The sequence below is a fragment of the Chlamydotis macqueenii genome, chromosome 1, assembly GCF_036417535.1.
Source record: "Chlamydotis macqueenii isolate bChlMac1 chromosome 1, bChlMac1.mat, whole genome shotgun sequence".
Lineage (NCBI taxonomy): Eukaryota > Metazoa > Chordata > Aves > Otidiformes > Otididae > Chlamydotis > Chlamydotis macqueenii.
Genome location: NC_141556.1, coordinates 57382734 through 57402733, shown reverse-complemented (window position 1 = coordinate 57402733; position 20000 = coordinate 57382734). Strand labels below are relative to the sequence as shown.

Genomic DNA, 20000 nt, shown 5'->3' with positions numbered 1-20000 from the left:
CACCAATCTAGCTGGTGTATTGACCCCACCATGCCTAGGGGACAGCTGGGAGGAAGGGCAGGGGTGTGGAAACTTTTGACAGTTGCCAGTGCCAGGATTGGAGTTTGGTCGGTAAGGTACAAACCCCAAGATAATTTTTAACAGAGTAAGGCAAACTGGAGCCAAAAAAACACCTCAAATTAATTTTATTTGTAATTCCAGAGAGTGGCCCATTGTATATATACACACACACACATATATATATCTGTATATCTTTAGTAAAAAAAAACAAAACAAACCCATAGCAGTCAGCATTGTGCCTTATCCTTCACCCCCTGGATTATCTGAGTGAGGAGATGGAAGCAGCCGAGATGCCCTCACGTTAAAGGTATTTAGGAGGGCTGAGGGAAGGGGACGGGAGGCTCCTCCAGTGTTTTTGCTGAGGGGTTGTGGCCTTTCCGTGAGGAAAGTACAGCAGTGGAGGCTGGGTGCTGCTCCAGCAGGCAGGCGGGACTCACGCTTGGGGGTGTGAGGCTGGACTCGTGCCTGGGAGTCAGTGAGATGTGAAGAGCTGCCTGGCTGAGCTGAGCAGCACGCCGAACAGCACGCGCCAGCTAAGAAAAGAAGCAATTAGGGAGATGGAAGAGGAGGAGTGATGGGAGGGGAAGGGGGAAGAAGGACGAGCAGCAGGAAGGAAGAGGGAGGCAGATTAATTTCACAGTTACTGGAATCTCTAACTACATCAGTCACATTTTCTTTCAGCAAATGTTCCAGCATAAGATTGTGGCTGAATCACATGGTTCATGGAAAGTTCAACTCCCCTTATTCCTTTTCTCAGAAATCATCAACCTGGGACCACTGTTGTGTGTTGTGTTGTTCCTACCCCCAAACTCTTTTGGATGGATGACCTAAAAACACCTTGGGATGCTCCCCGGGAAACACTGAGGGGGAAGAGGGTCTCTGCCTGCTTTCCTCTACAATTCCCAGTGCAGGCTTTTTTTTTACCCTGCTCAGAAGAGCATCCTAGGTCTGACGACATCCCACACAGAAACTCTTTCTCTGAGAGGCAAGTGAGCAAGATCAGGAATGAGTGCCATGTGAGTGTAGGTCTGATGGGAAGAAGGCAGAGATGCACTTTTCTCAGCTCATAGTTTGATTCATCCAGCCCAGCACTTGAGTGATCCTGGTGTATACTCCATAGTGATTTGGACGTGCACATCCCATTCCCCAGCTGACCAAACCAGCGAGAAACCATCTGCCACTGGGTTCCTTGCAGGCCAGTGGACCTCCAGAATCACCCTAGAAAAAGCGAAAGAAAAATAGGATGATGGTGATCCACCAGCTTCTCCTGCTCAGTGATTACACTGGGTTTGAGTCCCTCTACATGCAGATTCCTTTATCCCCTCTAGTCATGCCTAGGACATCTGCAACATCCCTTGTACCTTAGAAAGATGTCAAAAACAGTCTCCAGTGCAAACTTTTGACCCATTGTTGCATTCTTTCATCATGCAAATTCCTCCCCCTTAGCCAGCTCCCAAGTAGCTGACAGCTTTATTGTTTCCTTCTGCTCCATGTGGCATTTCCAAATATGTGGAGAGCAAGGAAGCTGGTGGAATTTAACTGGATACCCAGAGGGACGGGAGACACATCAATTCCTTCAGATTGATGGTAATGAAGGAGCAGACAGGTTACTGTGTGTGACAGATGATGAGGCTGAGGGGGAAGAGACAGATGTAGACATGGAAGTGGGAGGTAAAGAGTGAAGAACGGGCTGAAATGAGAAAAGGAGAAGTTAAAGTGTATGTGTATCCTGTTTAAGGCAAAGATGCTGGGAAGAAGTGGTCCTCAGAGCTGTTGTTGGCCACTTAGACTGGAGGAAGGGTTGGGAGAATCAGGCATTTTATAGAATCATAGAATCATAGAATAGTTTGGGTTGGAAGGGACCTTTAAACGTCATCTAGTCCACCCCCCCTGCCAGAAGCAGGGACATCTCCAAATAGATCAGGTTGCTCAGAGCCCCATCCAACCTGGCCTTGAATGTTTCCAGGGATGGGGCATCTACCACCTCTCTGGGCAACCTGTTCCAGTGCTCCACCACCCTCACTGTAAAAAAAAATTTCCTTATGACTTTTCACCCTCGTTTCATGCTATGGAGTGCATTCGGGAGACTTGGGGCACACCCCACTTCTGGTAGTCAACCCTGATCCCACAATTCCTCTGTCACCTGGCAGGCATCTTTCTTGCCCTTCTGGTACCCAGCACACAGCATCCTGGGAGTAATCATGTAGTGATAGGCCTCACTGCAGATGTCCTGCTGGATGAGCTGCACATCCACCTTCTGCAGAACATTGCTGATGTGCCCTGAGGGGTAGAGCACCAAAAGCAGCACAGGTGAGCAATGGTGGAACTTTCCACTGTTTACCATGATCCCCCAGCCCATGCCCATCTCACTGAGTGCTGAAAACTGCCATCTGAATTTCTCTTCTGCTCTCCACTGGCATTGCAGTCCCTGACTTTCAGCAGAGAACTTCATCCTGCAGTACCTTTCCCTACATGTTGTAGGCACACCAGCTTTTGGGATGAGGGGGATTTTGGTTTGAGGAAACCTCTGGGATATCAGAGTTTTGGGTTTGCTTCTCATTGAAATGGATGTTGAGCTCTCCTGACTAAGTATGCAAACAAGGAGTGTCCACTTCTGGATAGACCCCTGAGAGATTCCAGTTAGGAAGCAACTGGAACAAGTGTGTGAGTGTGAGTGAAGGCACTAAGCTGACCTAGGTGAGCACATCTGGACTTTGGGGCTTGGGCTGCTCCACATTGTGACCATGGCTGAATAGCCCCTGGTCAGACCCCTAATTCCTGAAGGGCTATTCTAGTCTGTGGACAAAGGAACACAAGCTGTTCCTGTATAGCTTACCAGACTCTCATGCCTGCCTCTTCGAATGAGGTTTCAAGGCACTCAACAGGTAACTTTGGCCAACCTATGACCCAAAATCAAAGGAGCAAACAGAAGCCTATTCTGCCTACCTCACATCTGAACCTATGTTTCCACCTTGGCTCCACCGGCAAAGACCTTGCACCTACCGCCTTCCTTGAGGGCTCCCCAGCCAGTGATCCAGCAATGAAGGCCAGGCTCAAAGAAGTGAGAAGGAGCAGGCAAGCAGATGGGCTGGATTAAGTCTGAGGTGATCACAGGATGGTCCAGCTGGAGCAGGGCCACATCATAATCATGGCTGTCCTCCTCATAATAAGGGTGGAGAAAGAGGTGAATCACCTTGAAGGACACCTCTGTGTGGCTGGTCACATTTTGAAAATATTTGCCCAAGTAAACGGTCCAGATGGAGGCAGAAGCCAATCTGTAGGACGCAACCGAGATGAAAATTAATCATATGAACTGTTCAATGGATGGGCAGAGCCTGGCTGCTTCTGTCACGGTGTTTTGACAAGTCTATGATGTCGATGATAATTTCCCTCAGAGGGGCTTCTTTTTTCACTTAGCTACTCTTTTCAGGAAACTAGGTGGGACATGTCTCTGATGCCTTGACATGCCTGTACATTGGGACTAACTTTTGGCAGACACTCATACACACAGGCTATTTGCTCGTATTTGCTTATTCTCCTTAGCAAAACAGGTTAAAAGGTGTATGTAGGTTAGACAAGCAAGTGGGGCTGGTCATGGTCAAGTGACTATGATAGTGCAGAGAGCAAGAACTGGGCTGTTGAAGCAAAGCTTCAAAGAAAAGAAGACATGGAGATGGGGACCAAGCTCTGAGAAATTTCTAAGAGGGAGTGAAGTGAGAAAAGCGGCTCAGAGGTGAGGGCATTAAAAGACATGACAGCCCTTTACCAAATCAGGGGCTAAAGCTGGTGACATCTCTGAGAACAGAACAGCTGAGAGCTAACAGCCAAGGGAGACCCTTGTTTCCAGCAGGAGGGTGAGGAGCAGAGGGGAACTCACCCTGGACCAGAGCAGGAGGAAGCAGGAAGAGGGCTGGTTTTAAACTCAGAGTCCTGTCCATCTTTTGCCTTACACATGCCATTTTCTCCCATGCTGCCCCTCTGAGTGTGAAAAATTCCCTGATTTATTTTGACCATCTCTCTTGCTCCAAACTCCCCTTCAGGACTCACCTCCAGCCTATTGCCTGTACAGACTGCTGCCCATAGAACAGCCCACCCCAGGCTGCTGCTGTTCTTCTACTCCTCATTTTTTTAACCCCTGCTTCTTATCTCTCACACCCCTTAAAATCTTGCCCTGAGAGGCACACACATATGCCATCTAACAGGGCTGTGCTAACTCCATCCATCCAGCACTGGGGCACTCAAAAATGGCCAAATTCAACCTTCATGGGCCACTCGAAAGCTCTGTTCCCAGTGGCAGTGAGCTTCCTTGCAGGGTTGTAGGACATGGGTAGGAGCATGGCAGGAGCAGGGTGAGGTGAGAGGTGTCACCATACCGAAGACAACCAGCAGCTCCTCCTCCCTGAGTTCACATGGCATAAGGAGGGAATGGCAACCGGGGAAGTCCAGCAGCAGTAGCTGGGAAGTGGGGGGATCCCCACTGGCTCACTGGTAGAGGAAAAGGGGTGTTTGGCGGAGGTGGAGACTGGGCCTGAGGCTGCACACTCCTTCCCCCACCGAGCCTTGTGACCCAGCACAGCTGTGGACCTTCCTCTTCCTCACTTCTTCCCAGTTTGAAAGAATGAGTGAACCTCCCTGATCTGTATGCTACTGCTGCTGTTGTGGTACGTACACTGGGTGAAGGGAACTGGGGGAGAGACTGTGCTTCCTTCTGAAATGGCAGGCCCTGGAGGTGGGACAGCATGGGACCCAGACAGCATCCTCTGCAGGTAATGCTATCCTGGCCCCATCCTAGCACATGGTGGTGCCTCCGTGGTTGTGACAGCATAGGGACAAGCCAGGGCCAAAGCAGAGGTGAAGCCGTGAAGTGTCTTCCACTGGCATTTCCCTCCCAAAGCTGCTCTGTGAATCCCAGCACTGTCCTTTTTTTTCCCTGCATGCATGCCCACATACTAGGGAGTGTGTCCATACCCCTTCTCCAGCTCCAAGCCATGGAGAAGCATGCCATGGGTGCCAGATAAGGGATGCAGCTGTCCTGTGACATTTTCACAATCCAGATGATCCTCCTATCATGCATGACATGCAAAGCAATGCAAATCCTCTTCTCTCCAGCACTCTCCCCTCTCTGTTTACCTCTCATCCTGGAAGCAGTGCGCAGCCGAGACCACCCAGCGGTCAGCAACGAGCGTTCCCCCACAAATGTGACGTCCCCGAACTTGCAGGCTGGCCTGCCATGGCCATTCCCCTTCCACGGAATTTGCACCACCCACGATCCTGCTGAGAGGGGCTTGCAGCCCGCAGTCTGAGGAGGAGGAGAGACAGCAAGTACTTCAGGGGAGGAAGAGAACATGATGGACTCTGCCTGCCCTTCCTTTCTTACTTAACTAACTGAAGAAGTGGACCTCTGCTCCTTTGTCTTACACAGCCAGCAGATGCTTCATGTACTGACAAGGTCAGGTCTAGCGAACACTCCCCCTCCCAGCCCATGCCCCCACTGATGCCTGCACAGCCTTACCCCACCTCCAGCTGCAGCCTGGGGATGCCTTTGGGGCAGCTTGCTGTCTGTGCTACTTGCTGTCCTGTCGGGGAACACTTCCAGCCGTTCCTTTTCGCTGCCCACAGAGGCTCCAGAAATACCAAGCAGGGAAATCAAAACATGAGCTCTTTCCCTGTCAGTGACCATGCAGTCACGGGTGATTTCCCTGGCTGGAGCCTTGTAGGATGGCATTACTTCACATAAGCCAGCACAGTGGTCCAACAGGCAGCCTGTGGGTAGGACCCGGCCTGAGAGACACGTCTGTCTGGCCTGGTGTCCCTGCCTGAAGGAGATGGAGAGCAGCTGTCCAAAGAGCAGACAATGCCTGCTGGCAGCTCAGCACAGAGAGCTGGCTTGTTGCTGCAGCCAGGGCTGCTGCAGAATGGAGCAATGGCGCTGCGGGGCCAGAGTAGGGAGATGGTGGTGTGACAAGGGAGGGTGGGTGGATCTGCTGGGGTGGCAGGGGGAATAGGGGGTGACCTGCAGCTGCCTGGCATCCTGAACCCGCCTGGCTGACATGCGACTGAGCATTTCCTCACCACAGCGCTTCTCGTCGGACAGGTCCTTGCAGTCTGCAGTGGTGTCACACAAGGGGTTGGGCTTCTTCACACAAGTCCCATCTTCACAGCGGTAGGTGAAAGGACCACAGGGAACCCCTGCAAAGAGGAAAGGGAGACAGGGCTGAGGGAGCGATGCAGGTTGTAGGTGCAGCCTGAGTCCTTCAAGTGCGGGGGATAAAGGCAACAGAGAGCTTGGGGGAACTCCATAAATGATGACAGGGAGTTTCCGGAGCAAACTTGGTCAGCTACAAACAGAGTAAACATTGTGAGCAGGTCAGGCACGTTAACTCCCAGCTGGTGCCCTTACCTCACAAGAGCAAAGTACGCTACTAACAGCCTTGGATCCAGCGTGGGGGAAGGTATTTGTCAACCCAGTGCCGTCCCCTCCCTACCTTCACCGCACTGCTCCTCATCGCTGCCATTGACGCAGTCCAGCTGCTGATTGCAGACCCGGCTGAACTCGATGCAAGTGCTGTCCTCGCGGCACTGGAACTTTGCAGGGCACACTGTGCGAGAGGGAAGTGCCCGGGAATTAGGCACCCAAGACAAGGCATCAGATGTGAGTTCAGGGTCCTCAGTGTACCAGCAGGCTCTGCAACCTCTTCCTCCACCTTGTAAGTTGTGCGTAAGCCCAGCTCTGGTATAGTGCAGCTGTGTAGTTTTTGCCTGATCTATGTTGTAGGTATGCCTGCACTCTGTCTTACACTGATGTTGACTTAATTTTCTCTGACTTCTTGGCTTTGCATCGAACTCCCTCATCACTATGGACTTGTCTTGTGGTCCCTGGACTCTTGGTTGACCCTGGGTTACCATCACCAAACCTAACCTGCTTGTCTTGTTCAGGTGCTGTAGGACTGCATCCTGTCTGGTGAGGTCACTGTTCTTCCTGCCTTGCTGTCACCCTCAGCTCCTGGGTCACCTTCCCCTACAGAACAGCTGCTCCCCTTGCTCTCTGATGGGTAAGTCCTGAACATCAACAGATTCCTCAAAGTCCATGAGCTCTGATAGCTGCTCAGGATGGAGATGTGCCTAAGGTACCCATCACAGAGTTTGACTTCTGATTGTACGTTTTCATAGCAGGAACTTGTCCTGTGTTTGTGTGTATCTATGTGCAACACCAAACATGATGGGCTAGTACCTCCCGGGCGTTTTCTTACTGCAATGACTATGATTTCTTCAGTAATTAGTGTGAGGCTTCCAGATGACTAAAGGCAGATGAAGGTCTGAGGCAATGTGAACACTGATTTTAAAGGCTGAGACTGTTCCATACAGACATGGAGTGAACAAGCAGAGATGCAACAGTGGCAAGAGTATAAGAAAGGAAGGAAATAACAATGTTTCTTTTCTCAAATATAAAGGGATGTTTGAAAACACTGAGAAACAAATACTTTTTTTTTTTGTTCAGTCTTGGTCTGTGTTAACCTGTAGAACTGCATGACACAAAATATTCCTGGGTCCAAGAAGCTAACAAGATTCAAGAAAGGCTTAGATATTCAGAAGGATGCACATGTATCCATGTCCACATGAGGGAAGCGGGCAAGCCCTGATGTCAGATGGATGATGGGACAGAGTACACCGTCAGCAAGACTGCAGACAATACAAACCCCAACCTCAGCCTTCCTGTGAGAGCTCTCACATTTCCAGCACTGAATTAAAACTTTCTTGACAAAGACTTCCCCTTCCTTTCACTTTAGACTCTTCTATACCTTCCTCTGAATCTTGCAGAATTGGCCACTGTTTCTAGTGGTTTAGGGACCTTTCTGTCTGTGAAAAAGCAGCTGTAGGGGACAACTAATGAAAAATTATGGCAGCAGCAATGTGTTGAGCGCCCCCCCGCCTCCCGCTAACACCAGGGATGGGAGAATAGATAAATTAGGTGTCATGCCTGAACCTGAATAGCTGTCCCTATGAGAATGGGGCTTTGCAGGAGTCCTGGAATGCTGGGGATGGTGTCTTCATCAGCACTAACTGCTGTTGGCATGAAAAACTGATGGCTGACTGAGGACTTAGATGGTCCCAAACTGGGGCACAATAGATGGGTGAGGATCTGTTCAGATCAAGTGTCACAAGTGGCCTGGGGGGAAAGGGGAGAGAGAGCAGCAAGTAGCAGGGTGGGCTTGGGGAGCTGTGGGCAAGGTGGGAAGGCTGGGAGGGGGATGCTGAATGGTGCGCTGGCAGACGGGGCTGTAGGCCAGGGCTGAGGTGGATTGTAGGGCCTTGGGGGGCGGAGGCGAAAGCAGGACAAAGTGGAGATAGTGTGGGCGGGGGCCGTCTTTCAGGCTGCCTGGAGCTCTAGGTGCACGGATACTAGGGGCTTCTCCCAGGAAGACTGTGCTGTGCACAGGAGCAAGAATTGTTGCTGCTCCTCCCTGAGCAGGCTGAAGCCACAACGCAATGGGATGAGGCTTTTAAGGATGCAGAGGTTTAGCTCCTGGGGAGGAGGATGTACAAGGCTGCACCTAGGCCAACTGAATCCTCCCCATCTCTCCCTACCTTTGGAGGAGCAAGTGGCTGTGTCCTGCTGAGACCAGGGACCAGCAGGGAGAAGAAATCACTCACCACAATTTCTCTCATCCAACCCATTGGGGCAATCTTTGATCCCATCACAGGGTGGGACGCATAAGCCGTTCACCGAACACAGGAACTCCCTGGGACAGGCTGTGAAACCACCAGAGAGTAGTTAGTCCCCAGTGACTGGAAACCTCCTTGCAGCAGAGCTCTGTGGCTTGAAAGTGGAGCGTGGAGCTGCACGCTTTCCTGACCACACGTGTGCTGCAGCAGAGTGTTGGCAGCACTCGCCTGGCTCCCCAAAATCTTCCATGTCATCTGCTTTGAACAAAGGCAAATGGAGCCAGGCTATGCAAGAGAGGAAGGAGGGCTTTCTCCCTGCTTCATGTTGTACCAACGGGCGAAAGCCAGAACAACCACCCACCTGGTGTGCTATACATCTGGTGTAGCACTGTTTCACGACTCCTGAATGCTGTGGGAAAGCCGAAATACATTCTTTGGAGTTGTTATTAAAACTTGGTTGGGGTCTTGAAGGGGTTGGTGTTGCCATGTGCATGGTGTTGCCATGTGCACGTATTCAGGGACTGGTATGCGTTACAGGCACCCTTTAGGTGGAGATGGAGAAACCTTGGAAAGACTGACTGTGGGTGTGCATTTGCATATGGGCATATGCGTATTTGTGTGTGGTTTTATTTGTCTCTCACTTGCATGGATTCCAAGATGAGCTCTCTCTAAGAGCTCTTATAACCGAAATAAAAGTCACCTCAAGCCAGAGATGGTCTCACATTGAATTCCCAAGGCCAGTCATTGACGTGGGCACAGGTGTGAGCCTGCAGGCAACTCTTCAAAGCCAGGCTGTGGCACATGGATGCTCTGGCAACAGGAGGCAGGGCCACATGTGCAGAAGCAACCTCCCCTCTTCTTTCTGGCAGAGCTGCAATGTGTGCATCACTGCATTTTGTGAGCATGTGCCTGAAGGGCAGGTGGCACCTAGGGCTCACAGGATGTCTTGTGTTTCTCCTAACACAAGCCAAGTGCTGGCAGGCAGCTGGGACCCCCACCACCGCACTAAGGAGCGAGAAGGAGCCTGAACTTACGATCAGATTGGTTGTACAGGCTGTACGCCGCCTGCACGCCGGGGCCAGTTAATGAGATCTGTGAAGTGAAGGTGATGGCGATGTCGGCTGAGGATGTGACTGGGATCCGCTCAGCATAGGCTTGCAGGGTCCGCAGGCCACACAACCTGAGGAGCAAACACAGGCAGGATGTCCTGGGTAGAGAGGGAGGAGGAGACAACAAACTGGGGCAAGGGGGTTCAGTGGGCCTGGGATGTAAAGGGGGCCATGCAGGCTGGGTGTGTGTGGGAAGCCGGGAAGGAAAAGTGCCTTCAATATGTCACGAGATTATGAAGGATCAATGGGAAAAAGCTACGATTTTAAACCATGACCTGTCAACACATGGGAGAGCTGACACTGGGTTTTGCTCTGCCTGGTACATCTTGGTGACTGAGCAAGGCCAGGACAAGGAGGGAGTAACCCTGGTGAAACAAAGGGTCCTCTCTGGGTGCAAAGTGGCATAACTAACCTAGGAACTCCCCCAAAATGGCTGAAGAAGTGAGGTGAGGAAGACTCAGAGTTAAATAGGGACAAAAACACCACCACACATGAATGCTGTAGTGGAAACTGATGCAGAGAGAGGAGAAACAACTGGAATGGCTGTGATATTCAGCACCAAATAATGAGAGGCAACAGAGCAAAATGAGGCCTTGACAAACAGGGTGAATACAGTCTATGGGTATGGTGACCCAGTTCTGCCCTCATGCCACGTGTCAGTGCAGAGTGACCCTGCAATCTCTGGACATTTCCCACTTTCTGGGCAAGCACTGAATTCAGGCCACACAGAGCAATTCAGTTCTTAAATTTTCTTCCCTAAGAGGCTATGTTGTAAAAACCGTGGTGTTGACAGTTTAAGAGAGGAGGGCAGGGAGAGGAAAAGTGAAAATCCTAAGTCAGGGGAATGTAGCTTCTGGATCAGATTGTGCAGAGTGAAATGAATTACCCCCATAGGAGCAGTGGAGAGGAAGTTAATGAGATGGGCTAGGGGAGGTTTTGGAGGGAAAGGGGCAATTTTGCAGTACGTGGGAGGAAAAACAAAAGCTATCCAGCTCAGACCCTGCTTTGAGGAGATAGGAATGCAGCAGCTCTCACTCCTTTGCACCTGGGCAGTGGTGGCAACGGCTCCAGCTGTGTAGGGATGCTGCTTTTGGGAAGTCCCGCAGGGGGAAGTGGCTGTAGGCAAAGCAGGAGGATATGGAGCTAGGTGGAAGATCTGTACAGAGGTGGATGTGAGGCAATGGCACATGCAGATAATATTGCAGAGGTGGTGACAGTCAGATTTGCAAACAGGAGACGTGGGAGGACACCAAGGTTACACAAACAGGGGAAAACTAGGAAGCCTGATGCAAATAACAAGACAGAGAAGGCAGGCTGGTAGCTCAAAGCAAATTTGTAAGAAATGTGTTCACTGGGGAGCCTGCAAACAAGAGAAGCTGAAAAAGAAGCAGGCAAGCAAGAGACACCAGCAAAAACAGTGGCCCTTGAGAGTGGTGATAGGTTCTGCTTTCTCAGACCTGGTTGCTGAAGTGAGCAGGGAACCTGCAGAGGTTTAATCACAGGTGGGAAGTGAGAGACAGAAATCAGGACCCCAGCACACACCTTCTGTTCTGGATTATCCACTGGCCTTGGGTACAGGGCAGATCATGCTTCTGTCTGCTGAGTGCGTAGGCTTCGAACCACAGAGTGACCCCATAGTTGAGGGATGGGACCTGGAGGCAAGGGGATGCAGAGCAGAGTAAAAGCAGAGGTCTCAAAGCATGGTAATTCCTAACAATCTACTTCTGCCTTTAAGAACTCCTCTGGAGATAAGATTTCAGATTTCTCCTCAGCTATGGCATCTCTGTGTCAGCATGCGATACTAGACTCCTTCCCCTTCAGAAACACATGTTATGTAGAGGCTAGGCAGGCTGCCACCCTCTGCTTGCTTCTCATGACAATCTGACTGAGACCACTGTCTGTACCCCTCGTAATGTGGGGAGTGCTGCATGGGTTTCAGGGATAGTGTGGATGCTTTTGTGAGAGCTGGCTCTTACCGTCATGTGCCAGGTGCACTGCGTGTTGGGTGAGTAGTAACTGGGGTAGTGTGGGGTGCCGATCTTCCCCTGCTGCTCCAGGCCTTCCTGTAGAGTTATATTCACTTCACAAGCTGTAAAAATAGATATTCAAAGCCCTCAGCCTCAGCCTGGGGATGCCATTTACTCATCCCATTGTAGGAAGGGAGAAAAGGGGCTCTAAGACCTGATGCTAAAGGTGACTGAGATGTTCCACCACCCTCCCTTCAAAGGGTCATTTCAACCTTGCAAGACTTTTAACCTCCTCCTTTTGTTCAGAGAAGGGTAATGGTAATGTATATTGCTGCTTTAGATTCTTATATTGGATTTACATTTATCTGTGAATGCATCTGGATGTGATGTCCAGGCCACATCTGGTCTGTCCATGCATGAGAGCTTGTGCTTGCTCCTGAAGTATCGTGATCACTCAGGCTCTGCTTGCCAAATGCTAATGCACGAGTCCAGGTGAGGGAGCAAAATCCAACCTGCTTTTTACTGACCACCTCTACCCTTGCAATCTAGAGTGAATTCCGCCCTTAATGGGGATGGAGCACCTCTAGGAGCTGTGATGTTGTAGGAAATAACCTGTCTCCTTCCTGCATCTATGGCCTCCCTTCTCCAGCCTTCCTCACCTTTGAGGGGCACTGCCTGTGCTGAGAGGATGAAGGGGTCATAGTAGCTGTACATGGCTTTCTTCCACACAATGGACATGACAGGTCCGGATGAAAGGACTTCCACAACGGGCTCCTGCCGGCTGCAGCCATAGATCCTCAGCGGAAAGAGACAAAAAGATGGGAGTGAGGCAAGCAACAAGCAAATGAAAGAGGAGAATGAGGAATAGAGACAACGGAGGTCTGTGTTATCCACAGCACACGCCTGCTGTGAGGCACTAACTGAATCAAATAAAGGGCCAGCAGAGAGACAGCTCATGCTGCTGTGATCTCTCAGGCTGCACAGCTGGCTGTGTGATATCCCACATCAGTGACTTCAGCTGATCAGTGAGAGGCAGGTTCTGCATCAAAGAGAATTTCCTCTGATGTAGTCTAACACCTTCCCCTCCTGTGGTGTGTCGTGCCATCCTGCCTGGCTTCCCCGCCGTGCTCGCCCTGCTCAGGAGCTACCTACGAGGTGATGAGATGTTTCTCCAGGGGCCCGGCTGTATCGTACATAGCCAGGCGATCCCTGCAGTCTGGGAGAGTCCACTCGAGGCGTAGCTTGATCATGTAGCCCTTGAGGCTGTGGAGGTGCCAAAGACAACTGGAGGCCAAGTAGTCAGGGCCCTCCAGCCTTAGGATGTCATCCTCCTGGACATAGCTGTACCTGTAGCAACCTGAATCCAGGGGAAAGATACAGGGATTTAAACATCAGGGTGATGTACATGGAGGCAAAGTGGGGCTTAGGGGTGGTTTTAAGGGAAATTAAGATCTGAGATTGTCACTTGTGATATCAGTGTGGCACCGGTCCCCTTGTACCAGTGCCCCATTTTCTCTCTATAAGAACTGTCACTTCTTCCTTGGTTAAGCCAATACTACCTCAGGCTTTAAATAGCAGCACAACATAGTTATCTTCCATTGCCTTAATTTTCTTTTTCATATTTTTCTCCTCTCACCCCCAAATTCTTCCTGGATTTAAATCCCTCTCATCTGATTTCCAGGTTTCAGCAAGCTCCCTGTCCAGGATTTTTGAGTAAAATGCAGCTTGAAGGTGAGTTTCTAATAGCATGTCTAACGCGAGCTGCCAGCCACAGCACTTACAACACCACCTGAAATTACTAAAAGCATCTTCAAACATCGCTAAAGCAACAGATTCCTAAATGACTGACAGAACATCCAGTGCAGAGCCACACAGGGAAACCCCTACCCCACTCAGCAGAATGTCGTGGGGTCTGGAATTAGCACCATTGTACCAGTGTACCAAGCTATTTGACAGGACCCATCAGGACAAGGGCAAGACTAAGGTGGCTGCACTGCCCCTGGGAGCTGGTATCCGTGCACAGGGTTGTGCTGCCGGGGCAGAGGTGTCGGGATGCTCAGAGCAGTCCAGCATGTTGCCGCGTCATGTAGTTTGGATCTGGCCAAACAGCGGCAATGGTGCTCCCTTGCTACTGTGCTCATCTCCCCTTCCCAGGATTTACAACTCCAGGAAGCCGACAGACTTTGTCCCTTGTAAAAATCCCTCCCACAAAGCCACAAACTCAAAAGGAACGGAAAATATAGCCTACCCAGAGTGGATTTCAGCACTACTATGTCTTTCACACTGGATTCTGTTAGAAAGGAAATATATAAAGGAAAATAAACAAAAAGATAAACTGGCAGTACCCGAATGCTGGCATGGCAGATGATGACTCCTTTCTTTCCTGCATCAATGGCTCATAACCTCAGCATGGGACACGCTTCAGGTGTTTGTCTGCTTTCAAGGACCAGTTTCAATCATGCCTTCCCTACCCCATCTCTCTGGGAAATCTCTCAAACCTCTGCCCCCAATCCAACAGCACCAATTCATGCTTTCCAGCCCACCACAAACTTCTCTGCTTCTTTATCTTGAGTGGTTTTGTGTGCTATTTCAGGACATCTTCCTAGGAGGGATGGGCATTACCTCAGGCAGCCACCCCCTTCCTCCGCCAGCCACACCACAGAGTACAACCCCATTTCCCAGAGCCTTCACCATCTGCTTACCCCTCCCCTGCTCTCCCAGTTTAAATAACCCTCACTGAAATGCATGGGAGTTACTGAGGGTGGGGAAGGAGGTCTCCTTTGATGACCACTGGTTGATAAGCTACTCAACATCCTTATAGAGTCCACGTCTGGAGAAGAGAGATGCAGAGAAAACCACCAGCAAGGACTACATATCTGTGCAGAACAGAGTCACAGGGTGGACAACGCTTTTAGGAGAGCCGGGCTTTGCTCCAGCCTCCCAGCTGAACTGGAAGCGGCCAGACGTCAGGTGCTATTGGGAATAATTGCCAAAATAAAAGGCACCATGAGGTCAGTCGGGTGTGAGAATTACTGTTGGGGGCTTGCCTAGGTCAGGGCTCCGGTCTTTTGTACCTCCTAAGCAGCGCTTGCAATTCTGTGGGGATAGCTGAGCAGTTTTGCCATGGTAAAAACAAATGTTGTGGAAAAGATGATCCTGCAGGCATAAGGCAGGCTCCTGGAGAAGCTCATGTGCTGTAGGGAAGGACGAATGCTGAGCTGATATTAAGTACCCTTTTATCTGAAGGTAATAAAACTGAGTTTCTGTAAGAAGAATGATGTCCTGAAACTCTTTGGGAGAAAGAGGAGACTGGTGTCCTGGGGCGAGTGTAACTGCTAGGAAAAATAAAGCATTGGGGAGGTTGTAGAGGTTCCTGTGCTCATCAATAGTTTGCAGCTCTGTGTCTTAAGGCAGGCTGCAGCAAGACTTAACTGTCAGAAAGCAATGAAGTGCTAAAGACTTGCTATTAGCTAGCTAATTTTTCGCTCCAGTTTTATAAAGCAAATGAAGCCAGAGGTTAAGTCACTGGCTTGAGGTCACCCTGGCCCAGCTGTGTAAGAGGCTTCTGGCTTTTGCCTCAGTTGCTAGACTGTGCTTCTGACTGGAAGAGGGAAGCAGAAAGGGCTAGGGAAAGCAGAAGAAGCTGGAGAAACTACAACTGGTGTGTTAATTCCAAAAGTAGTGAGTGCTGCTGAAATGAACAAAACATTGAAACAGATCCAAAGGGAATAAGGGGGAACTGGAAACAACTAAAAGAATGGCACCATCATTTTTATTTCTTCATGAGTTACATTATGAAGTGAGTAAATGAAGAGAGAATGCTAGATGGGCTGACTTGGAAGCATTTAGCATATTGTCTTATGATAGCTTTCTTAAGAAAGTTAATTTAAATTGGCTGAGCATCAGGTCTAGTATGCTGGAAACAAATCATAAGTAGAAGTAAGTGACTAATGGTAACTGAAGGAGGAGATGTCTTCATGAGATGCTAATGCAGCTTCAGAATAAGATCTGGATGAGGGAGAGAAAATAATTTTGAAGAAATAAAATTTTCTTTGAGGACATCAGAAAACTGACCCTCAAATCAAACCAGTTGAGATATGGAGGCAGAAGCTAAAGGAAATATGAGTGGGATATATTAAAACAAGATCCACCTTACAAAAATGCAAGATAACATATCTGGGGAAAAAAAAAACTTGAAGATGTAACATTACATGGGAAGAAGAAACTTGGAAATGAGAGTCCCAAGGGGAGAGAAGGTTTGAGGCTCTGTAAGAGCGATCGGATCAGGCTGAGAAGTTAAGTCTTGCTATAAAGACCAAATACAAATTCCATCAGACTTCAATGCATTGAATGTAGACACATCTCCTAGTCCTTTATCTAACACCTATTTTAGAGCAGTTTTGTAGTGGTGGCTTTTTAAGTAGGCTGTAATCTTCACTTTGGGCAGTGATAAACAGTCCTTAAAATCATATACCAGGAATTGAAGTGGCAACAATGCTTTATTTCAGAGTAAGGCTAGTGATGACTTGGGTACATTGCCTTTGTTCTTCTCTCAATCAAGTAGCCTGGAATAATCTCCCAAAGGAAAGCAGGAAACCTAATTGCTTGCTATTTTTGAGCTGAGCCAATAAAAGTCATGACCTCTGTAGGATCTTACTCCATAGAAGCCAAAACTGATAGAAGGAAAAAAAAAGTTACCTTGCTGGTCTTGGTCAGCTCTATCTCCAACAATCTTTAATCCTTCCAAGGAAGGATGCTTTTTAAAATCAAACTTCAGTTCTCCTCTATCAGGAAAAAACATGTGTAATTGTATCTCGTGATCCTCACGTCTTCCCTATCCTATTCAGTTTTCCTCTATCCCCTTCAACAGTGACCTCTGGCCTCTTCTAACTTCCCTTCAGCACCTTATGAACCTTGGAGCATTCTTGCCCGCTCAGGCCACAGCTGAGCAGCTGGTACTTACCCAGCAGAACCAGCGAGTCTGGGTTGACCCTGTACTCCATCTGGTAGGACAGGCTGCCCGAGCTGTTGAAGCTGGTGGAGAGCTCTTGGTGGAGCATTGTGTTTACCCTCTCAGTAGTCATGTCCTTCTGCTGACTCTCGGGGATTTGGAGGGCAAACCAGAAGAAGAAGGTGAGAGCCCCCTCCCTAACAGAGAAATGGCATGTTAAATATCCTCTCTCTTCCTCTCCAGAATCACTGGAGAGGCAAACCCCCACCATTAACGTTCCACTGTTTTTCCACAAATTAGACATATCTGTGTGGACTTTCCAGCTCACTGCTGCGAACCAGAGGAACCACTCTGAGTGGGGCAGGAGAGCTGCTATGTCCATGGTGCTAGTTAATGCTCAGTCCTTTGGGGGAGGAAGTAATTTTATCCCATCTGGCTTTAGTGATGACCGTACGTAGTCAAATTAATGTGATAATTAATCAAAACTGGTCTAATGAGTAGATTCATTTCAGGTAAAAATGACCTTTGGTTACTGCTGACCAGGGATTCAAAAGAAACACTCAAGACTTGATTGTCTCATCTCCCAGTGGTAGCAAGGGGATGATTTATGACTCAGTACCTTACCACAAGCCATTAATGCTGGGCAGGCTCAAGCTGCAGGAGATTGTGACTGGGAAAGCTCTGTTCCACCAACTGGCAGAGAAAATTGGCTGGGGGAGGGGGAAGAGATGTTGAAACAAACCTTTGTTCAGTAAAAGCTAGAAGAATTGCAAGTGAAACTTTCTTTCCCCAGTTGAAAATGGAGTTGCATCAAAATGTCAACTTTCCTTAGCTGAAGGACAAATTTAGGGGTGTAGTTTTCCATGGAAAAAAAATCAGAAGCAAATGTATACGTCAATTTGGAAGTTATTCCTGTTTTCTTGGTCTACTGTGATGACCTATAAAGCTGTAGTCCCACATCTGTCCCATTCCGCTGTTACCCTATTCCCAGGTGAACCATGCTTCTTGGCTGGAATACCTTTTCCATGGTGCATTCTAGCCTCTCCCTTCTCATGCCTAGAATCAGGCCATAAAATTACATTCTTGAATTAGATAAATTAATTTCCAGCTGCTTAGTTTCTACTGAGAATTCCAAGCCTAGATTTATTTTTTTTTTTCAGTTCTTTACAGTCAATTTTTTTCCTCTCTTGAACTTTTGCCTCTCTGAAAAATTTCTCAGTTTTGGCATTTCATCACGACCTTGGATGAACATTAACATGAAAATATCCCCAGCTCTGTCATGCTGGAACTATTCTGGATCTGGACTGCCCAGCCTAGCCTAGAGCCCATGATGAAGACTGCAGCAGTTTATTATGACTGGATGTCAGTGAAACCAGAGTACGATTGACTGAAAGCTTTGACATATGAACAAGCAAAAATGCTCTGGGTGCTACTCACCCAAAGGCATACACTGTGCTCGAGTTGTAATATCGACCCAGCTCCGTGGCATGAATCAGTTCCTTCAGCTGCAACGAGAATGTCGTCTGATAACCACCGCGCAATGTTACAGTGGAAAAGGACCTATGGTCAAATGGCCAACCCTGTATTTCATTCCTCTTGCTGTACAGACCCACCAAGTCTGTCACTTGGATGGGAGTACCTGACCCCTTCCTCCTTCTACTCAGTGAACTGCCTCAGGGCAGCTGTGGTCATGAAATTGCCCTCACCATCTTCTGGAGCTTAGCTGACTCCAACCAGAAGGCTCTGGACTCCACCTGCCCAAGGTCCGGGGAGTACTGGCGGTTGAGAACCTGGAGGCTGCCACAGTAAAACTGCAGGATGGCCGGTTCCAGGTGCCATGGTCTGTAGTCTGCCAACAGAAGACACTACTGGATTACCTTGCTGATATGTAGGAAAAGGGGGTTTACCCCTATGTATGAGTCTGTAAAGATCACCCAGAGCCACTAACGCACTTTGGGCTGGGCATTGCCTTGACTACACTCCATCCGCCTCCTGCGTGGGGACAAAACATGTTGAATTTTTACCTAGGAAATACCAGGTTACTGCAGCAGCTCCAGCCAGCAAAAGAAAGACTATCCCGAGGGGCACATAGCGGAGGCAGTCATGTGACTTAGTCTCTGATCCGTCCTTTGAGAGGGAGTTGGCATCTTCCTCCTGTTCCTCGGCCTCCATCAGGGGCACCTAGTGACACAGCACACCATGGTCAGGCTGGGTTTTCTGTATCCCTTTACATCTGTCTCTGGAGGTCTCCTGCCATCTCTGTGCTCCTCTCCCAAGATCTATAGCCCAAAGAGATCTATGTGCTAAGCATCAAAGACTTTGCTCAGCAAGTGAATATGAGTAAAACTCCTCATGCAGTGTTAGACAGGCTTCCAGGACACTGTCCTGTCTATGCCTCCTGGGTTATTTCTCAATTTTCAAAGGCATTCCCTAGGTTTAGCTTCTGCCAAAACCACAAATGAATACAATAATGAATTTATCCAGAGACAAAAGTATTGTCCTCCCAGGCTGGGAATGGTTTTAAAACTGGTATTCTATTGACCTAGAAATCAATGCAAAAGAAAATCTGTGACCTCAAGGGCACACAGAAGTTGCACACAACAGCCCAGCCTGGGAGCCTGAAGTTGCACTTTGCCTGCTGTCCCATTTTGCTCTCAGTCCCTGAAAATAAGCAAACTTTGCTGTTCCCACCAGACCATGTGTCCCAGGGCTAAGCCCATGCTGTCACTGACTCACTGCCCGAGCTAGTGAGGAGAGAGTGCCTGACCAATATTCAGCCCTCCACTACCCTCTGCTTGTGCTGGGAGACACCTTCTGGCTTCCTTTGCCCCTCATCTACACCAGGCTGCTTCTTTTGCTTTACCCTGACCAGCATCCCTTCTGTCAGCCCCAGTCTCTGAGGGCAGGAAATGCCATCTCCCAAGAGAGCCACCTTAATCTTCGTTCTCCATCTCACCCACCTTCCTTCTCCTTTCCTCTGCCATCACCCAGTGCACAGCTGCCACCAAAGGCTTTCTGTGTTTCTGTAACTGGAGAGGAAAGGGATGTGAATGCATCCATGTGGGAGGGCACAGAGGACTGTGGGAATGCCGGTGCCGTGTCTACGTGTCTGTGAGTCGTCTTCACACACAGCGGTGTGTGTGACTGTGTGGGCATGAGTGACAGGAGGGGCTTGTTGCAGATGTGGGAAGAGATGGTTGGCCTCGCGCCCATTTTAGCCTGCGTGGATACCCCAGAGCGTTCACATGT

General features: G+C 49.2%; 1 protein-coding gene across 1 annotated transcript; it reads right to left on the bottom strand.

Annotated features, from left to right (window-relative positions):
- Window positions 1-167: 167 nt before the first annotated feature.
- TMPRSS6 (transmembrane serine protease 6) lies at window positions 168-18941 on the bottom strand. The gene is made up of 17 exons (XM_010129910.2): window positions 18776-18941; window positions 18458-18600; window positions 18189-18256; window positions 16764-16948; window positions 14049-14090; window positions 12953-13157; window positions 12460-12596; window positions 11810-11922; window positions 11376-11485; window positions 9759-9904; window positions 8713-8811; window positions 6546-6659; window positions 6133-6249; window positions 5191-5359; window positions 3064-3335; window positions 2204-2340; window positions 168-1278 (listed from the first exon to the last, which is right to left on the bottom strand). Exons 1-17 carry the CDS (start codon window positions 18921-18923, stop codon window positions 1120-1122), a joined length of 2364 nt encoding a protein of 787 aa, XP_010128212.1. The 5' UTR covers window positions 18924-18941; the 3' UTR covers window positions 168-1119.
- Between the last annotated feature and the right edge of the window lie 1059 nt (window positions 18942-20000).

Excerpts from the sequence above, each read along its gene's own strand:
- TMPRSS6 (XM_010129910.2), bottom strand. The coding sequence starts at position 18,923 with ATGGAGGCCGAGGAACAGGAGGAAGATGCCAACTCCCTCTCAAAGGAC. Across the intron at positions 13,158-14,048 it reads AGTGCTGAAATCCACTCTGG|GTTGCTACAGGTACAGCTAT; the intron begins GTAGGCTATATT and ends CCCTGGATTCAG. Across the intron at positions 11,486-11,809 it reads AGTGCACCTGGCACATGACG|GTCCCATCCCTCAACTATGG; the intron begins GTAAGAGCCAGC and ends CCTTGCCTCCAG.